At 39.1% G+C, this 24,865-nt stretch overlaps 1 protein-coding gene across 14 annotated transcripts in view; it reads left to right on the plus strand.

Annotated features, from left to right (window-relative positions):
• The window catches only part of DLG2 (discs large MAGUK scaffold protein 2), a 2,206,106-nt gene that overhangs the window by 1,953,880 nt on the left and 227,361 nt on the right, over positions 1-24,865 (plus strand). The window contains exon 1 of one of the 14 annotated variants that reach the window (XM_077113412.1): positions 6,141-6,346. The exons of the other annotated variants lie outside the window; for them this stretch is intronic. Within the exon in view, the coding sequence (XP_076969527.1) occupies positions 6,259-6,346 (88 nt within the window). The 5' untranslated portion in view covers positions 6,141-6,258. Of the gene's footprint in view, positions 1-6,140; positions 6,347-24,865 lie in introns of those variants that run through there. 14 annotated transcript variants of the gene reach the window in all.

The following is a 24,865-nucleotide window of genomic DNA, read 5'->3' on the forward strand; positions in this document are numbered from 1 at the left end:
ATCACAGTATGTTTCAGCCTGTATGTCTTATTTATGAACCGGTGCTGTCTGCAAAGAGAATTATGCCCTTTGAGAGAATTGTTGGAAACTGTAAAGCCAAGTGCCAGTCAAACAAATAAGTGGCCAAGCTTGCCAAGGAAAGTGGTTCCAGAATCTCTGTCGCTACAAAAGATTTCCATGCCTGAAAATGCCTTTTAGAACAGGTGTGTAAAGTTGCCCCAGCTTGGAAAGACCATCAGGCTAAGTAGTGAGTATTTTTAATTCGAGGAGTAATAATAAGAAGAAAATCAGACATTCATATAGTGTGCTGTTTCTGTAAGAGGACACTGAGAGAGAAGCTAAGAAATCTATCCAGGAGCACGTTGCTAACCAGTATAAGTCCTAGGACTTGAACCTGGGCAGTTCGGCTCAAGTAGATGCTCTTAATAAATGTACTACACTACTCCTCATTCATATATAATGTTCTCAGAATGTTATAGGCAGGAACTATAAAAATAAAACTATTTAGGCTGAACCATGTGAAAATGCTGATATTTGACAGTTTGACAAATTTTGGCAGTTTTATATTAAAATAGCAATTAAAACAACCAAAGCATGCATTTAAACTGCCTTTTTTCTGCTCTGGCTGTATGGTCTGGGGCGCAGCTGCAGTCAATGTCATTTGGTTGTGTGGAGACCAGGCTTTTGTCCAAATGCGCTTGCTAATCTTGATTAGGTCAGTTCATCTCCCTGAATATTGGTCTTTTCACCTGTAAAATGAATGGATCTCAAACTTTTTAATGGCGGTCTTCTTTAAAAGGGTAAAATACGCCATTATCATTTACCAATTCACTCTTAATTTCCAGCAACAAACTCACTCACTGGTAATGAAAAATGTGACTGTAAAAAGAAATTGTGGGTATGAGAAAGATTATATTTGATATGTTTTAGCAGTAGGGATACATATCATTTATTTTAAATGTACATATGTCTTGAAGATTAGTTTTTGGAAAATATTAGGCCCAAATATAATTGATAGAAATTATGCATCACTAAGGGTTAACAAAATTATTCCCAACAAATAACAGGCATTATGGTAAACCTAAATTAAATTTATAATAAAAAGGGAAGAATAGTAAAGATTGGAAACATAGCCAATTCAAGAAAACCCTGAAGATTCAGTGATTTTGAAAAAGCACATCCTGACCCCCAAATTTGGGAATTCCACCTCTCTACATCGGTGGTAGAAGCTTTGCGCAAGCCAAACATGTCATGGCAGCCAGCCTTCCCACTAGAATACCAAATTAGAGTCCTCCATAAACTCTAGTAACACAATAATTTGACTTTGAGTACCAAATTAACAATCATTAATATATCACCCAGTGGTTATTGGCCAGCAACTCTTGGTCACATTTGAAAATGAGTCTCTATGAAATAGCAAGTGATTTACCTAAAAGAGCCAAGGAAAGGATTTATGTAGCATGATTGTGATCCACTTACCAGTTCCTGTCTAACTCTCGTTGGTCAATGTTGATGTCAAGCTTCTTTTTGAAACCCCAGTTGAACATAAGAAACACATTTATTTGAAATCCCAGGACACATATACACAAAGCTACCCCTTAGTTTCGTTTGAGCCCTGCACCACATATGTGACTGGACAATAGGTGAGTGGGGGCTAACACACCTGGGCCAAATTCTATACACTTTGTAGGATCCTTTGCATGTGTATGTATGTATAGCAAATATACATAAATACATTAATGTACATATAATGACAGCATATGCATTTAAACAACTGAAATAAAAGTTTCATAGAGTAATACTCTCACTCTGTGAAATATCCTCTGATACATTCTATTCTACTCTGTTCTGTTGCTTTTAAAGAAAAAGATTGATCATGATATAATAAATAGATTTCACAATGCTTTTAAGGTTTGTGATTTATAATTTGAAAAGCACTACTCATAAAAAATGGCACCTACGTATAACTTCACTATGATTTCCACAAATAGTATAGGAGCTTCTTTTACCTGAGAGAGCTGAAGGAGATCGTTCTTTATTTAAAAACAAACATAAGTACGTTTGAAAGTTCCTTGAATGAATGGTTTGAAGCTGTGGTTTATAAGAAAAGATGGCAGGAACTGGAGATTTTAGCCTAGAGAAGAGACGTGATGGTGGTAGAGGGAGGGAGGAGGAAGAAGCCAGGAGAGTAAATGGCACAATATTGTAATTGTCCTCAGATATTTGAGCAGTTTCCAAGGCAACCAGATGGCAGAGGGAACAGGCATTTTTATCTATGGCCCCTAGGGATGGACATGCACTCAATCTCCTGAGGATTTATTGAGTACTGGTTACATGCCAGCTTCTGTGCTAGAGACTGAAAGTAGAAAAATAATAGCAAATGGAGGTGGGTAATCCTCCTGCAAAGAAACCCTGCTTTTCCAATGATGTGACAGTTAAACATACCTGATGGCTAAAATGGAGATTCCAAGTATTGATCCACAATATTCAGGAGTGGTCAGCTTTAAGTTCTGTTGAGCAGCTTTAGTTCCTGGCATAGACTGCTGTTTACCAGGAATGGCATTTGTTTGGTATAAACTTCTAAATACAGCTAAGCATTTTCTTCTGTGCAAAAAGTGGTTCAGTTAGGGAGAAGCAAATATCCTCAGAAGATAAGCTACAAGCTTGCAAATACAGACAAAACTTGGTCCAGTGCTACACCTCCTCTGTTCCTCTCCCCCACAGGAAACATGAAACCATAAAAAACTTCTATCTGAACTTTAAAGGCACGTTTCTAGAATTCTATCTTAAACATATTTTTCCTGAGAAAAATCATTAAGCTTTCTTTTTATTTTAGATTATTCAATTTGTAGGAAAGCACACATGATAATGAATCCATAAATCTTTTCAGTGTCTCACAAAGTCTGAGATGCTGTCTTGGTTTTATTGCCTTTGGACTCTCACCAATTTCTTTTCAAGTCCAAAATAAATCCATTAGAAGTTGTAATCCCTGTCATTTCATTGAGTTGAAAATTCAAAGATAAAGTTTGCTTGGTGTTCTAGCTTGCTAGCTGCCGGAATGCAATATACCAGAAACGGAACAGCTTTTAACAAAGGGGAATTTAATGAGCTGCTAGTTTATAGTCCTAAGGCAGAGAAAATGTCCCAATTAAAACAAGTCTATAGAAATGCCCAATCAAAGACATCCAGGGAAAGATACCTTGGTTCAAGAAGGCCGATGAAGTTCAGAGTTTCTCTCTCAAATGAGAAGGTACATGGTGAACACAGTCAGGGCTTCTCTCTCAGCTGGAAGGGCACATGGCGAACATGGTGTCATCTGCTAGCTTTCTCTCCTGGCTTCCGGTTTCATGAAGCGCCCCAGGAGGCGTTTTCCTTCTTCATCTCCAAAGGTCACTGGCTGGTGGACTCTCTGCTTCATGGTGCTGCAGCATTCTCTGCTCTCTCTGAATCTCTCATTCTCCAAAATATTTCCTCTTTTATAGGACTCCAATAAACCAATCAAGACCCACCCAAATGGGTGGAGACATGTCATCCCCTAATCCAGTTTAACAACCATTCTTGACTAAATCACATCATCCAGGCAGATGATCTCATTGCAGTTTCAAACATACAGCATTGAATAGCGATTATTCTACCTTTATGAAATGGGATTTATATTAAAACATGGCTTTTCTTAGGGGGTATTCTTCCTTTCAAACCAACACACTTGGGGTGAACTGTAAATTTATTATCAATATGTTGGAGTTACAGAGAGATGCATTTTTGTTTCAATATAAAATGATGTTTAAGAGCTACTGTGGTAGGTAATAAGTTTCCCAGCATGAGAGACATTCAACAATAAGGTAAGGTCACACCTGGCATCTCATTGGAGTGAGAGGAGAGATGGTGCACAAAATTGCCCTTTAGCAGTGCACAAAACTGCTCTTTTGTTCCTACCAAGTCTGAGATTGCGTGTTTCAATTAAACAGTGACTTTACCGGCCCATAACTCGATTATTTGCCAGTAAATAACCTCCTGTTCATGCCTTCTGGAACTACATCCCAAAATACAAAAAATTGCTTTCTCCTTAAATGAACATATTTTCAAAGACCTAGTGGCTAATTAACTAGTAAATACCCTTTAGTCATCTCCCCTGATAACACTGGTACAACCAAAATCAAATCATCAAAATCAAATTATAATAAGAAATAAATAATAACAAAGATGAAAAATTACTGATAATATCAATGATTGTTCTTAAATAACTAGCATTTACTTGTGAGGCAAATGCTGGGCTAAATGCTTTAAAGACTCTTATTCTCCTTTAACAGATAAGAAAACTGAGATACAAAAGATTACATAGCTCAGAATGCCACTCAGAAGTGGCAGAACCAGGTTGTGAAGCCAGAGTACTAACTCCACAGAATAAACTCATAACTACGAGTTATATAATATAATGACTATTCTTTAAGTGTTCCTGATCATTGATAACAGCTATTTAGTCATCAAAATTATTTGGGAAGATCATTTACATTTTGGCTTAAATAACTGTTCTTAAAATTTGAAATATCGTTATCATAAATTTTCAGCAATGGGGAAATGGTTAAGTAAATTACAACTTTATCTACTCAGTGAAGTGTTAAAACAAGCTTTTCATAGCATAGGAAATGTGTGCAAATATAACAAATGACACAGTAAAGCACAATTTTTTTTTTGCACACTATCACCTGAACTTTGTTAAAAATAATTCACAGAAAAATACTTAGAACAAAATGAACCAAAATATTTACACTAATGAACTCTGGGTTGTAGTAACCATTTCATTCTTTTTTTTTTTTCCATTCAAAATCTGTTCTGTCTTTTACATAATGAACTAATGAACTTGTATTGTTTCTCCAATTAAAAAAAAGTTTTTATTTTTTTGTTCTCTAAAGCAAGATTAATTTTGGGGTACAAGTTGCATGGTCTCTGACCTAATATTGTGGTATATAAATTACGTTTCTCTCTTCTTAAATGAAGATACACTTAAATGGTAATATACTCATTCAGCAGTAAATAAATCTGTAGAGTATTAGGCACCTAGGCTTCACTGTAAAATGTCAATTATTAAGGTGTGTAAAGGCTGCCGATTCTACTTTTCCCAGAATGGAGTTTAAAGGCCAGCAAGCTTCATTAAATCAACTGCTGCAGCTCCTTATCAGCAGTATTTTTCAGCTCACAGAGAATGGTTAAAACTGGTTGGGCTGGTTTGGAGAACTTAATGATGCAAATTGATGTGATTTACGGTCAATTTTGGCAGGTTCTTCCAGGAGCGTGCTATCCTTCAGCCCCAAGTTTAAGTGCTTGGCCTCTGGCTCTGAGGAAGAATAATTTCTGTATGACTAGGCATGATTAACCTGGGTAGATTCGGGATGTTTCTTTTTCAGGAAGACTTAGGCTGTCCCACATGGAGGTTGTTATTGTTTGAAAAATGTTTTTGAAAACTCCACCTACCTTTGTTTTTGATTCATTAACTGTCACTTAAGTGCCATATGAAACTTCTGCCTCCTGAGATCTCCTTTCCTTTTTTTTTTTTTTTGCTTCGGATCTAAAGGAATGTTATCCAACATTAGGTTAGATTTTATATTCAGGGTCATTTACAGAATGCCTTACAATACCAGCCTTTACGGCAACAAGTAAATAAGGAAAATTTATAAGTGTTCTCACTTTGCCTGCTAAAGTGGTTGATTCACAAGAAAGATATGCATACAGATTTACACACCTCTCCTGCATGGAACTGTTGCTAACTGAGCATTGTCTAAAATCATTTATTAAGAAATCTTCAATTTTTTTTAAATTAATAAATAAAAGAAATTTTCATGTTTGAGTATCCTGGAAACTACCTACCTGGAAGTTGCAATGTCTGTATTCATGCCTGGGCTAAATGCTTGCATTCTAGAAGGAAAGAACAAAAACCAGAGCAAGAATAATCTACCAACCTCAGTTTATTCCTGTGCAAAGCAACTGTGTAGAACTATTTTGCAAACACTGTAATAAAGACTCTGAAGTCCTAGATGGTTTTAAATTAGTTAAAGTGGAGAAACCAGATGAGTTGCCAGGAACTGAACCTGTTTCATGGAGGTGGAGCCTGTGATTCAGGTCTAAGCCAAGGGTGTTGCCAGAATGACATAGGCCATTACCGAAAGTAGGGTAGGATGGCTCCTTGCCCCAGAGCTGATCAGATGTGTCCAGGGATTTATACCAAATCCTTCATGATTCATTAAAGCTAGGCCATCAGAAATGCTGCACAGTGTCCTACGAGTGGTACCTTCAGCCAGACAAGGATCCAAATCATTACGGGGTGATGTGAGAAATGCTGAAATAAGAGGTATGTTAGAGATGCAGTGGGAATGGGGGGTGGTTATTAGTTCAGTCTGTGAAGTTCAGAAGGTTTCCTAAGGTCAGCAGTGTTTGTGAGTTGTATAAAAATGAGTAGAGTGAGTGGTCAGAAAGGGAGAATGAGCTGTCTATGTGAAGTCAGCAAGTTTTCCAGGAAGAAGGTGGTGAAAACAGAGACTGTGGGGAAAGCAAGATTGGGAAGGACTTATGTGCTTTACTAAGAACATAAGCTTTATGCTGTAGATTATGGGGATTCGGCAAAGGATCTTAACAGAAGAGGGATATAATCAAGTGTGCATTTTAGAAGTTCTGTGGCTGCTGGTGTAGTGAATGGATTGGGAGAAGGTGAGATTAGAGGGAGGGGACTAGTTTGGGTGCTGCTGCAATAGTCTGAGGAAAACATGATGAGAGTCTAATTCATGCCAGTGGTAATGGGGAGAGAGAGGATCATACAGACCGAGAGACATTTTGGAAGTAGAATTGATGGGATTTGATGACTGATTAGATGTGAAGTCGAGGTTTGAGGCTGAAGTTTGTAGTTTAGATTACGAGGAGAACTGTAATGCCATTAACCAAAGACTTTATGACCTCTAAAATCCATGGATTTGTCTGAAACCTTCTTAAATCTACAATGACTTCATATATTTCCATGGCATCTGACGTTTGTACTAAATGTCCAGCTTTTTTAAAGCACTTCTTGTTTCATCTCATTAAACATGCACTTTGACAGATGAAGAAAAACAAGGGTAAGTGATTTGACTAAAATCAACCACCTAAGTGGGGCCAAGGTGGAACTGGAACCTGGACAAATCTCTAAACTTCCTACCCTTTAGTTTTAAATCACAAATTTGATACCTTTATGCCTCAATTTGCTCCTCCATTCCCTTTTCTATCTTGTGTAGTTGTTAGAATAGAAAAGCCTTTTGAATGGTATAGAAAGTAGAGCGCTCTGGAAAATTCTCAAATGAATAGAGTGAATTAATAGGGAGGAAGCGACAGGCAACAGAGTAGTCAGGAGGAGAGAAGATGCAATGGAAGGAAGTGGTCCAGTTTTCCAGATGTCAGTGTTTGCATCATTCACAGTCCCAAGGCATCCTAACATCCCAGTTTCCACTGAAGTCCCCTATAAACCTCATTCCTGCACATCATATGAGTCCTGGTAGGTAGGAAGAGGAAGGTGGCGAGGGGACCAGTTGACAATGGCTATGAATGACAATTACGGTGGCCTTTATGCAGGACAGTCCTTGGAACCCTGGATTCCTCAGTCACCTTTCTGTTAAAAGGGTTTTGTGGAGTTACTAATCAGTGTCACATTCAAAATATGTCCCCAGACAATCTCAACCAGGGAATAAGTGAATTTGTTGATTATATTGGCTGAGATTCTCCATGGAAAGGCTATGGTAGTAAGTTTGTTTAATTTGCAAGTGGTGGAGGCTGCTCCTACATTGTTAAAACAATACAGAATTTCGACCTCAGTGATCAGAGCAAACTGGTATCGTCAGTACCTGAAAATCCACTAGAAGTAGTAGTGTTGTTTTACCGTCGAGGAGAGTCATTTTGTTATTCTCTTTTGACTGTGTTGAATCATTGTGAAAAGGCAAGGCACCTGTTTAGACAAGACAAACACTTGTAGGCAGGGAGAAAATTTTCATCTACAGGGTCATTACGGTCCATGGTTCCAGGGTGTCTGTTAAAAAGAAAGAGATGAAGGAAGGAAAGGAGACAGAGAAAGAGATGAAAACTCCTCATTACAGTGTTTTTTTAAAGCTGATGTGATGTCCCATAGGGACTGCAATAACTAATTTGTCCTAGCGATCAGCTCCCAGTTGTGGCTCTCTGACTTGGCAACGGAGATCAAATAACTGTGTTTAACAGAGACAACCTGTGATTGCACAGCCCTAGTCCTTCTACGGAGATGATCATTGATTGCCTCCCTCCCTAGACTCTAAGCTCTTAGGGACTCATCTGATTTCATGGTGCACCTTTTTTATGTAGAACTATGATTAGCAGGCACAATAAATAGTAGTAAAATAAATCAGCAAAATTCTGCCTTTAAAGCAAATGCATTCACTTTCTGGTGTGTGTGTGTGTGTGTGTGTGTGTGTGTGTGTGTGTGTGTGTGTTAAACCTGCAGGTTCAACAGGTTTAAACAGACCTTGCTTGTTTCTGACCCAACCTAAAATCCTGGAGACTCTCACAGCTTCCAGACCCATCAGAGGCAGCCGTTCTGCCAAGACCTGTTGGAAATGTTAGCAATAATCCCATTTTATCCCTGAAAACCATTTTGAATTTTTTCTTAATCTGCAAGCTATTGAAGAGATTCAACCTATCGGTGTTGTTTTCCTGGTGATAATTTGTTTCTAATGAACATATTTTCTATTTTTTTTAATAGACCATTTAAACTGAAATGACTCCCTACCTCAGGTGAGCTTGATTGACTCCTATTTGAGTTTTTATTATTTTTTTCTGAAAACATAGGGGTTTTCAGCCTATGTACTTTAACTGTTTGATAAATGAAATAACAGGAAGAATGAGTGGGCAGTTACCATGGTGACCACAGCATCTGATTTGAGCATCAGCAGATAGGGCAGGGAAACAGTGCCATAACTAAACCGAACTGCAAGGATCATCAATAGTTGAGAGGGGAAATTAAAATATCTGGGCTCTACTTATCAACCAGCTTTATCAATCCCCTACATGAGGAGCAATATCACCTCAGCTGCAAATGCGTACACTACAGATCAAAACAAAAAGAAAAACATAACATTGGTGAACATTAAGTCCTTAAGCATATTTTTAAAATGCTTATAGGGAGGGATAAAAATCATCCTGATTTTCAAATGTTAGCTATTGATCCTGAAATATCAAGAAACACTTTGAACATCAAGGCCTTGGTGTTGGCATTCGAGGGTTTCCTCATTGAAAAGAAAGAAAGAGAAGGGTTAATTCCTTCGATTAGGGGGACGTATTGTTTTGACTTGGGGTTCCCACATAGAAAGGTGAAATTAGTGAAAGTCTTCTTCCTTCAAACTTCCCTTTTTAGATACATTTTCTACTTAAGGGCTGACATAAGGAAAGCATTTAGGGGACCCAGCATATTCCAGCCTGCCTGCTAGAGAACAAACACCATCATAGGAAGCACTCTGTTTACCCTCTTCAGAAATTTTAGAGTATATCAGACTAACACCTCAGTGTTGGAATTTAAAACACCAGCGACTAACAGGGAGGTGGGATGGGATCTGGGGATTAAGAAGTCTCTCTAGTTCTCTCAGCAGGCTCTCACCTCTTCCACCTTCCCTCTGTTAAGGCCTTTTTGAGTTGAGAAGAGAAAGAAAAAGAGATACGTGAAACAGGTAATATCTGGAAGGTGATTAGTTACTGCTTTAAAGAGGGTGGAAAGGAGAAAGTAATCCCATCTCATAAATCGGCCCTTTGTGTTGCAAAGCATCTCAAATGAGCCCTGCTACCAGCCTGGGAAGGTGGCCCCACCTGCTTCCCTCCTAAGAGGCTTTGGCCACAACTCAAGGGTGTCTGGAGATGTGTACTGGCCGGGCGGGGATTATCCATGGAGCAGCTGAACTAGGAGGAAGGGAGCAGAATGAATTTGGGAAGCAGCTGTCAGCTATGCTGGAAACCTCTGGAAACTGACTCAGGAGCTGTGATGAGAATCATGCTGCTTTTTTCTCAGACTCAACTCTCTTGACAGACCCTGTGGAGAAATTGTAGCCAGTAAAATGAAATGAGAATGGCAGATTCCTCTCCCTTTGCCTTCCAGGAGCTGCAGTACCTGCTATTTCTCAGTCCCCACTGCTTGCAGGGATCTTCTTAAGGCCACTCTGTTTTGGGGTCTGTTCTGAGGAACAAACATCAGTGTGTTTTTCTCTTCCTCCACCTCAGCACAGCTCCAAAGCCACTCTCTGAAAGTGTGATTCACCATTGGCCACTTCATTGTAAATCTATCTTGTGTGAGCTGCTTGGCTGTTGATATTGTGAATTGTACAGAGACATTCAGAAATTCCACATTCCTTGCTGCAGACTTAAACTGGTTCCAGAAATCCCTGGATGTACAAAGATTTCAGGTTAGAAGCTTGAAATGAGCAAGTCCTGTTCAACTAAGAGCCGGAGCCTGCTTGAGGAGAGCATGGTTCTGATTTAGGGAGACAGACTTATGTGTCCAAAAAAACCAGACTTGTATCAAATCCCTCTTTCACCCATCATAAACTATGCTTGTGGGGGAACTGCCAAACTTCTGTGCCTTTGCTTTTCTCATCTGTAAAATGGGAATCCTGTTACTCATTTTGTATGGTTGTTTAAAAATCAGTAGTTGTTTCCATACGGGAGACCCGGGTTCGATTCCCAGACAATGCACCCCCCCCCAAAAAAAAAAAATTAGTAGTTGCCTATGGGAAGCTAGACCCGAAAGTCGGCTGGTGGGCCAGGAGCATGGTTACTTTATTTGGGGGGCACATGGTAAGTCCACAAAAGGTAACTTATTAACCATCTTAGTTTAGTAATTCAAATCATTCTGCCTGAGTTCAAATCCTAGCCTCCTCATTGCTAATCAAATAAGTCTTAGTTTCCAAATCTGCAATAAATCTGCTATTTCATAGGGTTGTTACGATGAAAAGAAACAATGTGTCAAATGTAGTCTTCAGCACTGTGCCAGGTACACAGAACATATTTGGTGAGTGTTTGTTCCTTTTATTATCAGACTGGAATCTGACTGTGTGGCTAGGCAGCTGGCTTCTGGACTAAATTCACCTCGTGTTTTTTTTTCTCTCTTTTTTTAATGCAGAGGTTGAGCAAGATGATTCCTAAAGAGTCTTCCATCTCTCAACAACTATGCTCCTAAGTGCATCCACATGCATATCACATGGCCTCACATTTTCCTTGCTAGGGTCATAAATGAAAAATTCACACAGTGCTTTATGATGGAAAAACTTATAATATACAGTTTGGATTTAAAAGGAAATGCCAGTTCATAAAGCCAGATGTGTCCTTTCATATGCTCCCATGGCTTGATTTCTTTGTGAACATATATTTACACAAAACCAGATGCTACTTTGCATTTCCATGGCTTTGGGGACGTTGAGATTTGTATCCAAACACCCCTGGATTTTAGAAACTTGATTCATACAGTTTGGCTGAGGGTGGTACTTATTAGGCTTTCTATTTTATGTATTATTTTTAAGGAGGAAACTTAACCTGTATCTCTGCATTCTGAGGGCAATTAATAAATACTGGCATTACAATTGAGCAGTTGGCAACCAGTTTAAAAACCAGCCCAGAGACACTCCTCACTCTGCCCCTGGGGTGAGAAAGGAGACTTGCTAAGCTGGGGAGCTTTGTATTCTTCTTATACTTAGAGCTGACTCCTGTCTCAGGATTTCCTAGGATACTTTATTGTCTCCATCCCCTCTACCACATTTACTTCCCACAATTTCTTTAAAGCCTTTATAGGTCTTCTGAGCTAGGCTAGCTTTCTGCCCTGGATCTTGTGACTCCTAATACCTTCTTCTTACTATGGCCTCATTTATAGCTCCTGACCCCCCATAGCTAGCACCCTGATTAAACATAAAACAAATTTTTTTTTTATTGTTACAGGTTGTTAGTATTAATTCATTTTATGTAAGACCACCATGAAGGCAGGGACTGTGTCTTCTGATGTCTGGCCCATAATACAAGGCAGCCTTCACTTGTCATGGTGATGGTGGTGGTGTTGGGGTGGGGGGACCCTAAATAATGACCGGGCTAATCCATCTTAAATAATCAGTGGGAAAAATTATGATTGTTCCATGACCTTTAAAATTTGATGGCAAAACATTAAAAATTCTCTTTTTGTTTGATACAAATGCATAAGAAAATGAAAAAAAAATTTAGTACATTGTTATTTTTTAAAAATTAGAAATATTGAGGATGAAGCATTTTATTTCTTTGTGAAAATAGTATTTTATTCAGCTTTTCGGTGCCTATCTTTTTCTTGTTATTGGCCCTAAAACTTGTGATACAGAGTGAGCATCTTTTCTATGTCTTGGCAGATTGTCATACTCTTTTCTAAGTTTGGATCAGCTTTTAACATTTAGCCTTTGCATTTTCAATGTCATGAAATATCTCTGAGAATTCCTTTATTGTAAAGTTTTTTGCCAGAGGAGTAATTTCTCTAGGACATCTTTATCCCTTTCATCATGTCTTTCCTCATTTATGTTGATAAATTCACCTTTACCAAGTTCTGCATATTTAGAACTTGGTAAAGTTCAGTATATTTAGAATCTCTCAAAGGGTGATAGTAATTTTTTTGTTAAATAGGTACTAAGTTTCTGTTTGGTATCATGGAAAAGTCTTGGTGGTGATGGTCGCACAACATTGTAAATGTAATTAACACTACTGAAGTGTACGTTTAAAAATGAGGGCGGTGCAATAGTGGTTCAGTGACAGATCATGGAATAATCAATTTTTGGTCATGGAACAATCGTAATTTTTCCCACTGATTATTTAAGATGGCTTAGCCTGGTCATTATTTAGGGTCCCCCCCACCCCAACACCACCACCACTACCACGGCTCAATGCTGCCATGTTGTTGACCCTGGTTCAATTCCCGGGGCCTGCCCCCCCCCTCCCAAAAAAGGTCAAAATGGGAAATTTTGTGTTGTATATATGTTACCACAATAAATACATATTTAAAAAAAGGTGAAGTGTCAACTTTCCCACAGTCAGCTATTTTGTCTATAATTTCTATAATGCCATTGTTAGGTTTGAATTTAACGTCCAATGTTATCAATTCTTGTTTCTTTGCTGCATTTTCATCTTTGTTGGCAAATTTTCTCTTTGGATTATCCACTTTTGTAAAATGTCATATGGGCTTCTCACGGGGAGACGAGGCAAAACGACGACATGCTTTGCTGTCTGTGGGTGAACCTAAGAACAGATGTGCGGGGACTAATCACCGACAGATTTTGAAAGAGGTGACATGATGGGTCACTGCTATGATGCATATTACACAGTGATCTGTGGACCGAAGAGCTAGCAGCAAGATTTGTAACTTATACAATCATTCACTCATAGTTAGTACACTGTAATAACTGAAATTTGAACCATGTTTTTGGCAGATTTGTGCTATGTCCAAACCATGATAATGGAAATTTGTGTATATCAGAACCATGCAAATTAAGGACTGCCTTTACTTGCTCAAAACTGTTGATTTAATGAATAAACTCACATGCTCACACTGACCTCAGGTTTTGCAGCCTCAGTGTCCCTATAGGCATGCCCATAACTGTTCTCCTTCTCTTCCTGCCTACATTAGATGTCCAAAATAGCATGTAAAGGCATATATGTTAAACCCTGGCTCTGAACAAGTCATTGAACTTCTTTACACCTTATGTTTCATGTTCTAAAGACTCAACTATTCCTTATCACAATTCCTTCTTCTTCTGTGCTCAGCTCTCCATCTGTAAATGGAACTAAGCTAATCAGTGGGATCATACACGGATGCTAATAAGACTCTCAGAATCCCAGGTGGATTTACTTTTCCCTGTGAGCACAGGATCAGTCTGTGGCAGAGAAGGCCTCTTGAATGCTACTTTCTTCATCAGGGATGCTCAGACTCTGTGCTCTGCCTGAGAGAGGGGTCTTGAGTTAAAAGAACCTCCCTGATTCTCTTCTCTCACTGGTCTGAAGTTTAGTAATTGAAAAAACACAAACAAAAAATGGCTGTGAGAGGGACTCAAAGATAGTCCTAAACCTTACTCCACCTTTGTTCTCAGGAGTTTACGTTCCAAGATGGGCTGTAAGACCGGTGGGTAGGCAGTCACGTGTGGTGGACACCAGCACTGGTTCTGTCTGCTCTGTGAGCGTTCCCAAGTTACTTAGGCCTCATTTCTTCACCTATAAAATGTAATAATTATCTCCCAGGGTTTTTGAGAGTCTTGAACAAGATAAGAAATACAATGTACTTAAAGTGGAGTACTTTTGTAGAGTAAGAGCTTGGGAAACAAAACAGTTTTTATTCCTTAGATGGGATTCAGGTAGATGTCATTCCTTTCACTAAGATTTTTCTTGCCCATAGTATTCAGAGTTTAGGTTGCAGGGTCAGAGAGGGATTATTGCAAAGCACAGCTTCTTTGCCATACAGGTGGAACTTGTTGGAATTTACCCAGCCTGTTCACAGACAGCCAAGGCTAAGATCTATGTTTTCTCCTACCTCCTTATTGACTGTTATTTGGTGGTTGAGAATCTGCATTATATTCTGATTTTGCAGAGTCAGCCTCCCCCACCCCCAATTCTTTTGGAACACCCCTTTAGGGTGCCTGAAGAGGCATTTTCAAAGTTTATTAAGATGAAGGCACGCAAGGAACACAATGGCAGGCCCCAACTTGCTCCTCTGCTAACAGTGCCTCTCCTGAGATAACAAGCTTGCCTTGAAGGGTCTACCATGCATCCCCATAAACACATGGGTACACTTAGAAGCTTCCTAAGAGACATTAAGGAAGAGACTCATTGTATTGCTTGATTACTGACTGGGTTGTGGCTCACAGTTCTGGCTATGAAGAATTTTAAAAATCCAGAGCCTCCAAAGTGATTCTGATTAATAGATCTGGAATAGAGCTGAGGGACCTGCACTTTAAAAATGTTTCCTGTGGAAGAGTTTCAGGCAGGGCTGAGAACTGCTGTTCTAGTGCCCATAGGTACTAGAGTCTAAGATAAAAACTTGTCCTGGCTGCAATTGTTTGCATGCAAATGTGACCTTCGCTTGTCTGAAGACACACCTGGTCTGGGAGGTGCAAGCTGGTCTTGCAGTATGTTAGAACCTTGTGCTGTTGACCCTGGGCCAATGTTTCTTCAGCATTATCCTCTCAGAGAGTAGGCTCCACTTATCTTGACAGAATGTTTTATAATAGCTGCATAATTGGCCTCTTTCTCAACTTTTCAATCTACTCTCCACAAGGCCAACAGAGTTGCTATACTCTGACAATTACCATGGAACTCTGATAGTTTCATTCTTACTTCCCTCTTTTCCAGCCACTAAGAACTGTTTCTTCTTCCCAGAGGATGGGGCATTTCCTAATGCCTTCCTACCCAGAACACCCTTCCTCCCAATTAGTAGTATTAGTATTATGATTCTCATAAACTACAAAATATTTCTTTATTTGAAAACTTACTCTTTCTGGAACCTGTGCTAAGCACATGTCTGATGAACTCTTAATGACTCAGAAGTTCTAAGACCTGCTCCGAGAAGCCTTCTTTACCCTCAATTGCCCACAGCAGAGTGAGTTGCTCTCTCTCAATACCCCCATAACACTAGCAAAGAACTTATCGCAGTGCATTGTGATTTACCCTTTATATCTTCTCTCCTCCCAAGACATGTGCTGCATTTGCCTTTGTAACCCCTTAAACAGAATGGGCAACCACTCATCATGGGCCACCAGGGGAACTGGGAGAAGGGGTATGAAGGCAAACCCATCTTTATGCCTGGAAATTGATGGCATCATTTGACAGTGGGTCAGCAGCCCTGATAACTGTCATCATTTGTAAGCCATTTCAGCATAGAAAAGATATATCCCAAGACTCTGGCTTCATACACAGCAATGTAGCAAAGCCCCCTGCTCCCAAGGCATTCCAGACTGTGGTCGGCAAGGCTGCCAGCTTCTCTGAGGTCCCTCAGCATGCCTTCCTTCCACCATTACTGCCACATAATTGGGTCTGCTCTGTTTGTTACCAGAGAAGGGTTGGATTGCATTGCATCATCCATTTGGAGGGTATTTCACTAAGGAAAGGCAGCCAAACAGGGCCCTCTAGTTTTGTGTGTGTGTGTGTGTCTTATTTTTCACTGTATTTTTACAGGCAGGCCCTGTAATCAGCTGTCATGATAGCTATAATCAATTAGCTTATGGGCTGTTTTTCTCCATCTGGACTAATTGAACAGTTGCTGTTGTTTTTATTTTTGTTTTCTCCTCTCTTCTCATCTCCCGACTCTTACTATTGAACCGTGTGACTAAGCCCCTGCAAAACCTTCCTTTGCTTCTCTTTGTCTAGCAGCTTCCTGAAAGAGAGTGACCCCGTAATCCCCAGGTAGATTTGCATCTGCATCAGTACCCAAGAGTCCTTATTTATTTGAAAAATAAACGTAATAGGTCCTCTGCTGTTAAAGTGAAAAGCAAAAAATTAATTAATCTAGATTAAGTGAATTGAAATTTAAATGTAAAATTGCAGAGGATTGCTTTTATTCAATTTTTGTTGTGGTGGTTATCGGTACTGGGAGCCTGATGTGTACAGATCATGTCCTCTGTAACTTCAAAGAAAAGATATAGGACTTCTTAATGTTAAGATGTACACTGAGCTTCCTTGAAAAGAAATGAACTCCATTTCACTGCAGGAAATTAAGCAGAGAGTGAGAGTCACAGAATGCAGAAGGGAAGCTGGAGGACACTAAATCATATTTAAATTTCTTTTGAAGCTGAAACTTCGCTTCAATAAATTACAAGACAGGGACTCTTCCCTGACAGTAAGCCTTAGAACCTGGTTGGCACAGCACTTAGAAGAGTTGGGCAAACATTTCTTTGCATGCCTACACAGTTCCAGATCCTAAGCTAGGGATAAAAGGAAAAGTAAGACCTAGTCCCTGCCTGCAAGGAGCTTAAAGAAAAAAGACTTATTAAAAGCAGGTGCGATAAAGCACTGAAGATGATGTGAGAGAAGTATGCGTGATGGAGTAAAAGGAAAAAAGTGGGATTGGAGGAAGAAAACATCCTTTTTTCCAAAACCTTCTGCTAAGTGCTTGTATTAATCAGGGTTCTCCAGAGAAACAGATATGACAGGAGATAAATATCTCTACATTTATAAACTTGCATGTGTATGTAAGTTTTATCATTTATTATAGGAATTAGTTCACATGGCTGTAGGGATTGGCAAGTCTGAATTCTGTAGGGCAAGCCACAAGTTGGGAACTGCAGTGAGGGCTTCTTTGAATTCCCAGGATAAGCTGGCTGGCTGGCTGATGTAGAGATAGAAATTCTTCTTTCTAACTGCTGAAATCATTAGTTCTCCCTTTAAGACCTTCAACTGATTGGATGAGTCTTCTCCACCGAATACCCTCCCAGAAATGACAGGCCAGTTCTTGCTGGACCAAACAACTGGACACTGTAACTTAGCTAAGTTGATGCATGAACTTAGCCATCACAGTGCTCAAAAAGAAATCGTCCCTTGACCTGTCTTCAGATGTCCTATCTACAAAATGGGTATAATCTATACCAGTGACCTGATGCTTTTTGAAAAGCATTTTGAAGAGTAATTTGAAAGGATGTGAAAAATTTGTGCACCCCTGAGGATGCATATTATATAAATCCTCTATTGAAAACACAGTGCAGCTAAGTAATCCTCATTGAGAAATTGATTATTTTTTCATAATAAGCTTCATATAAAATTTACCAAGGAACCCTGAAGTTCTTCTATAAATGAAAAGCTGAATAACTGTTGTTAATTCCACTGGTGAGATAGGGAAACCCACGATGTGCAAGGGTAAGAGACCTGGCCAAGGATTCCAGAACTCACTGCCAGAGCTGCTGGTTCTTTTCTGTCAATTTTTTTTTTCTTTCTGTCAATTTTAATGACTCTACTCTCTTTATTCCCTTGTCTCTGCTCTTGGGGCTTTCATTATAAATTTACTGATGCATAGCTTTCTTCTGCAGGGAATGAAAACAAACAAACAAAAAACTGTGCTCCCTAGCTTTTGGCAATGATATCTTCATAGGATTTTATAATTTATTCAGATCTTTATTGAGTCTCAGTTGATGCTAAACATTGCAAAACAAATTAAACATGGTCCCCATCCTCACAGAGCTGAGAATCTGTTATGGGGAAATTGCAAAGCAATGTGATCATTTATATGGGGTCTGCTCAGGGAAGAAACTTTAGTTCACTTTAAGGGAACAATCAGAGCAAGCTCCCTGGAAGAAAAATACCAAAACTGAGATGTGAAATGTTGAAAAGTTAGCCCTGATGAGTGGAAAAAAGTAGGTAGAGGGCAGTAGGTACAAAGAGGAACAGTAAATTAAGAAGTAGGACAGCAAGGAGAGAGCTTTCAAACTGTCCTAGGAAGTGAAAGTAGTTCAGGAGGCTGGAGCTCAGATGAGTCTCATGGGGCCTGGATTGCTAAGGAGTGGTCAGAATACAGAAGGAACTTTCTGCCCAGTTGAAGTTTGGTCTTTAGTCTGAAGGTTGTGGGGCCAGTTAAAGTGTTTTAAATAGGAAAGAGCCAGAACCAATTTTGCCCTTAGCAAAAATTCCATCCCTGTTGTAAGAATGAATTGGAGAGAGGACAACGATGAAGGAGTCAAGGACAGGAGCTCATGGGCCTAAGGGATAGAGAGATCAGATGTAGGCCTCAGCTGGCTGCTCTCACTACCCCTTCAGTGTAGAACAGCGTAAGGATACACTCATGGTCATTCCCAGACTTTCTGAGTCCAAGGACCTCCTTTTGAACTACCAAAGAGTGGTTGTATTTTTAGTATCTGTTGGTAGAGATACTACCTAATGATACAAGACATTGAATTAAACTTAAATTACTGAATATTTAATTGATCACAATACAACCTATATACATTCAGCATTTAGTAGATCATTTAACAGAATCTACCACATGGAGTTAGTTCATTATTAAAAGATATTATCAGTGTGAAAAAGTTTGTTAACCCTCAACAAATGAAGGGTCTTCCCACCATGTCTTCCTTTCCTCTCATTCCTTTATCTTCCTTTTCCCCCATTTCCTTGCATCTGTTCCGTCTTAGCCCCTTCTCTTCTCCTCAATTTTTCTTTCCTTTATTTCTCCTCCTCTCTTTTTCTTAATCTTCATAGAATCTTAAATTGAATTTTATCTTTGTAGTTAAATTTGTGTTTCCTGTTCTTAATTTAAACCACAACCAGATGTATATTTTGTGAAGAAACTGCTTAGTAACCACGTTGCTTTGTATATGCGACCCTTAGCAGAAATACATTTCCCACTCTCATAACACCTGCCTAATAGAACACAGTCAGGTCCATTCTGGCAACTTACACCACACTCTTTTGATACTCCAGAGATGAATCATCTACCCATGCCCTGCTTTAAGAGACTTCTGTGTTCCTAGCCAATGCTTTCATCATCCTTGCACATTCTCAAGTCTTTTGGCAAAAATGTATACCCTGGTCAGAAAGCAGTGAAGTCAGGTCTCCTGGGATGCAACCAGCAGTTAATGAAGCAGGTACATAATTGCAGAAGGTGCAGTTACCACGTGCAGTAATATGGAGCATTTTCTAAAGTGTTTCTTGGAATTTAATCCATCTCTCATTTTAAAACCATATCTACTAATGCATATTAAAATTTACAATACAAGTTGAAAGAACAAAACTGGAATAATTCATCTTCTGAAAATATATTCCTTATGGCACTCATTCCCTGAGTTACCAAATATACAAACCCTCTGGCCTAGCTTTCAAGGTCCTCTATGATCTGGTTTCCTTCATTATTTCATTCTTTCTTCCTGCTGTTCATATGGGGGCATGAACCCTACCGTTAAGTATTTTCTTCAGCCTGTTTCTAAAAAATACTTCACTTGCTTACCGCCAAATATTTATGTTCCTGCTTTCTCTCCCTTGGGATTCTCTCCTATGCAAAGTCCATCCATTCTTCAAGTCTCAGTTCAAATTACACTTTTCCCAACCATTCTAAGTTAAAGTGGCTTTCTGAATTCTTCTAACAAAGGATGTGATATATAGGGATAATGGGGAACCTAAAGCCAGAATGTGTGGGTTCAAATCCTTTGCTAGGGATGTAATCTTGAGTTAGTTCTTTTCCCTCTTGGAAATACCCACATTAAATTTCCTAGTAGTAAGAGGAGATAGAATAGATAAGATCTTAAAGGTTATTATAAGGATTAGAGAGGGAAAGTATATATGAAAGCATTGTATAAATAGTATGATGACCAGCCTGTTATATTCAGTTATCTTTTCCTTTCATGTGGTAATTCAGTCTGCAATTAAACAAATATTTAGTGAACTCTTTCTAGATGTTAAACTCTATAATACAGTTTAAGTCCTTTAAAGGTAAGAATGTGCATGTTCTATACCAGGACTTGTCAAAAATTCAGGTACATACGAATTACTTGGGGAGCTTATCAAAATGCAGATCCTGATTCAGCAGGATGAGGCTTGAGCTTTTGCTTTCTTACAGGCCACCAGGTGAACTGCTTCAGCTGTTGCTTGTTTATGGGCCACACTACGTGAGTGTGGTACACTACCCATTACGGGAGTCTCCCTGTAAACCCTAATACAAAAGAAACACTCATGATCTGGGTTTGCTCTGTCTAGCTGGAGTCTAGAGATGGTGTTTGCCTGGTGACCTTTGTCTCATTGTCCAATTCTATTTTCCTGCCTATGACTTTCTCCCAACTGCAAGAGGTGGCTAGCTGGATACTTATCTTGGGAGCACACAGTTATTAGTCAGCCTAGGGTGACAAATGAAATTACTTCAGAAAAAATATAAAATTCACCAGGACATTTACAGGGTTCCCACAGGGTGAACTGGCTCTGCTCTGAGATGCCTGCGACACAAGACAACACTCAAATGACTCACTTGACGTCAAGTCACAAATGGATGTCATCTCATTACCTGGGAGGACCTCTTTTTGCAGCAAATGATGCCACAGAGGCATCTAAATGAGAATACAGCACTGGTATCTGACTAACGTTCAGCAGTGTAGAGCATCTACCTTCAAAAATGGTCTTGATATTACTGATGCCCTCATATGGTCTTCCCTTTAAACTGTTTACCAGTGACTTCATTTGACCTTTGATGAGTTGTCATCTTTGTCTAGTTCATCATGTGTGTGCAGAACAAGACAGAATTTGTACCTGATGTTGGAGTTGCATGCTTTCAACGCATAGTTCACTAAGGGGAGTTGGTGTGGGAGATGCCTGTTGGGGCTGTGGTTTTACAGACAGGCCTACCCACACTCTGGGTGTGTAGACCTTGCGCACATCACCCAACCCAAGCCTCAGCTTTTGCCTTTGTCAGAATGAGCCATTAGAATAAATAAGATAATCCATGTTTAGTGTTTAACAAAGTCCCTGGCATAGTTAGTGCTCCATAAATATTAATTGCATGTATTAATATTATAAATGATCACTATTAGCATATTTATGTTATTATCATTCATTATCAATATAATCTTACATTTTAGTTTTATTTCTGGAGTAATTTGATATGCACTCACTCCACATGCCCTCGTCTTCCTATCATTGCTGGAATCACAGGATTTGGAGTTAAAATTTTGGATAGAAGACTATGCCCTGAATTGCACTAACTACATGAATGTCCTTGTACCAATTACAAGCTTTGATTACTTCATCCATATCTAAAAATAAGAACATATTATATAAACTGTATTATTGTTCATCTCTAATTATTCCCTTCTCTCCTTCCAGTATTCCTCCTCTGTATTCCTAAGAATCTTCCATATTTGCATTTACCATGCTATATTGAAATTATCTGCTTTTCATGTCTACTCCTTGAGTAAATGGAAAGTACCTTGCAGGCTGGGGTCAGGTGTTAATTCTGATTTCTCAGGTACTAGATGGAACAGTTCGGGACAGGATCTCACCTCATAATCCTCTCATCTGCTTTCATGTGTTCTCAAGAGCCCCATTTTCATTTTTCCTTTATTTAACACCCTTCTATAAAACTGTTGGCAAAATGCCCACCCACAACGGTAACTGGTTAAGGGGAAACAGATCAATTCAGTGGAGTATGGGCAGCCACAGGGTAAAGCCAGAAGGGGATTGGAAAAAGAAAACATAACCTGATTTTGAGAGCCTATATCTCACCTTTTAATGACTGCCTAGTTACACTTAGAACCTTTTTTCTCCTGCTTTTTCTGCCAAGTGTCTTGGGGTAGGGGTAGGGGTCAAGAGCGATCTCATTACCTTCTAACTGATTTGAAGGAAAGCACTTCCAGGTGCAACAACCTGGAACCTCGGCTCCTGAGATAGTTAATTTGGAGACTCTAGGTTCACCTTTTGAGGCAGTTATGTAACCTAAAGGTCTCTGTTGAAAACAAAACCTGCTGCTACTCAGAAAGCCAAATTAACTCCTTATTTGCAGCCCAGCTGCTAAGCATTTTGGGCAACCTAAGTAATATTATCATCACCAGTTTGATAATTGTAATGATGCTGAATGAAGCACTGTATTCATCTTCCAACCTGTGTTATTTAAATATCTGCTCAGATTAGCTGGCCAGAATGCATGCTAATGTTGAGCTGAACTTCACAATGTGATTTGTGGCTTGATTAATGAGCAATCTTGTTTAAAAAAAATCATTTTGCCAAATTTCATAGTCACTTCTGGTTTGTGTAAGAACCCTTTCTCTCCTCTCCAGAAGACCTTCTTGAAGGACTGCCTGATCTAGGTTGAGAGAGGGACTTAAGAGAATGAATATTTATTGTCAGCTACCTCAGGACTCATGCTCATCTCTTCTAAGAAGAGAAGAAAGCTAGTCTTGATTGAGCCCAGGCCACTTGCCAGGCATTCTGCATATGTTCTCATAAATCATCAGGTGAATGCTGGGAAGCGGGCAGCTGCAGTCTCATATTAGAAGGTATGAGAAATAGACTCAGAAACAGAATGTAATTCATCCAAGGTCATTCAACTACTAAGTAACAGAACTAAGATGCAAACCAGATATTTCTATCATGATCCAAAGAGACTACTTTCTATCCCCACACCACCTTGGGCATTGACTTTTATGACTCAATTTCTCCTTCAGAATCTGAGTTCCACATCCCATCAAATAATGGCTCTAAAATAGATCCCTAAAACTGAATGTAAACTCGGATTATAATTACACATTATTAAGTAAGCTGCTATATACTCTAAAACTGTCAAGTTCTGTAATAGAAACAAAAAAGGAAATATTGCAACATGTGAATGCTAGACCATAAAAACACAAGTAATGTTTAATTTGGGGAGCAAATAGTGCCAAATGTTTTTTTTTTTTTAACTTGTGATCATATCATCTTGAGAATGATTCCCAAATTTCTAGCCTTGTTTTGTGGCTTCACACATTCCATAGATTATGAAGATTATGTAACAGTCAGAAGTTGTTCCATTGGTGTTTTCTCCATCTCAGATGTTAGCCACCTGTGATGCTTATACCCATTTTCAGCTTACAGGCTATGGAGTTGATTTTGAAGATTAAGTTATAAAATGAACACAAAACGTCTATATGTCCTCGATAAATGTTGGTTGCTGATGTTCTTATCATGCCTTCGTATGACTTAGAGGAATTCTACAGGTGGTATCACCTTTTAGGCTCAGCCTCATTCTCTCTGCCAAACTAAGTCAAGCCATTGCTGCAGAAACCAGTTTCATGCCAGTGTAAGCAGTCATTACCTTGCCTTAGCAACCCCACCAATCTCTTGTCTTCCCAGGAGTCCACTCATCACTCTGGCATGCACAAAGCTGGAAGTGCAAGGGAGTTGACATCCACTGTGGCAACCTTTGACAACTGTGGGGGAAGGGAACTGGTGGATAGAGGCTCTCTTCATCCTTTGGATAAATGGTTCTGAATTTCATTTAATAGATTTCTTAGAAAATCCTTGAGGATTTGAGTCCCAGTTGCCCACAACAGCGAGTAGCTTGATGATACATCCTCATATTACCTTTCCATCCTTCTGTTTTCATTCTCCCTGATTCTTCACTCAGTTTCCCTGAGATCACTTCTCAAAGTGAACCCTTGCATGTAAGCCTTTGAATAAATGATTGCAAGCCTTTGAATCACGTTTGCTCTCCTGGGGATTGTGAAGGTATCTGTGCATGTGGTGGAAGGGGTGATAAGGATGGGAGGTTTCCAGACTAAAAAACACGTCATCTAGATCTTTGCCACTACATGTATTTGAATCCCCTCTATAATATCATCACCAAGTGGTCACCCAGTCACTGCTTTAATGCATCCCATGAAAGGAATATAATATTTTCAATCCACTTGCAGATACCTCTATATCCCTGCTGCCTAAAAACAATACCTGACATTGAATAGAAGCTTAAATAAATAGCATTAGTGGAATTTTTAAGTGAAGAAAAATTTTGTAGGTCTATGTACAATGACAGTAAATCTGCTTTCCAAGCATTTGATTTAGCTTTCCAAGAGTCATACAAAATAAACCTTCATATGCCCATAAGTCTTTGTGTTTTTTCAAGACTGTCTTGCCGGGGGATCTGGAAATCTTTTAATGATGCAGTTTAAAAGAATAAATTAATGGAAGAAAATATAAACTGTGACTGTTTCTACTTTATTTAATTGAAATATTTTTTCTTTGATTTACATAGTATTTGAAAATGACAGCAGTATGGAAAGGAAAGTAGACTTGGAGTCAGAGGTCAGAAGTTTAGTCTATATCATTTAATAGTTGAGTAACTTTAAGCTTTGGTTCATTCTTTTTTTCTAGTCAGTTATATTTTTAAAAAGATAACTTTTTCTGA

The sequence above is a fragment of the Tamandua tetradactyla genome, chromosome 8 (genome assembly GCF_023851605.1).
Source record: "Tamandua tetradactyla isolate mTamTet1 chromosome 8, mTamTet1.pri, whole genome shotgun sequence".
Classification (NCBI taxonomy): domain Eukaryota; kingdom Metazoa; phylum Chordata; class Mammalia; order Pilosa; family Myrmecophagidae; genus Tamandua; species Tamandua tetradactyla.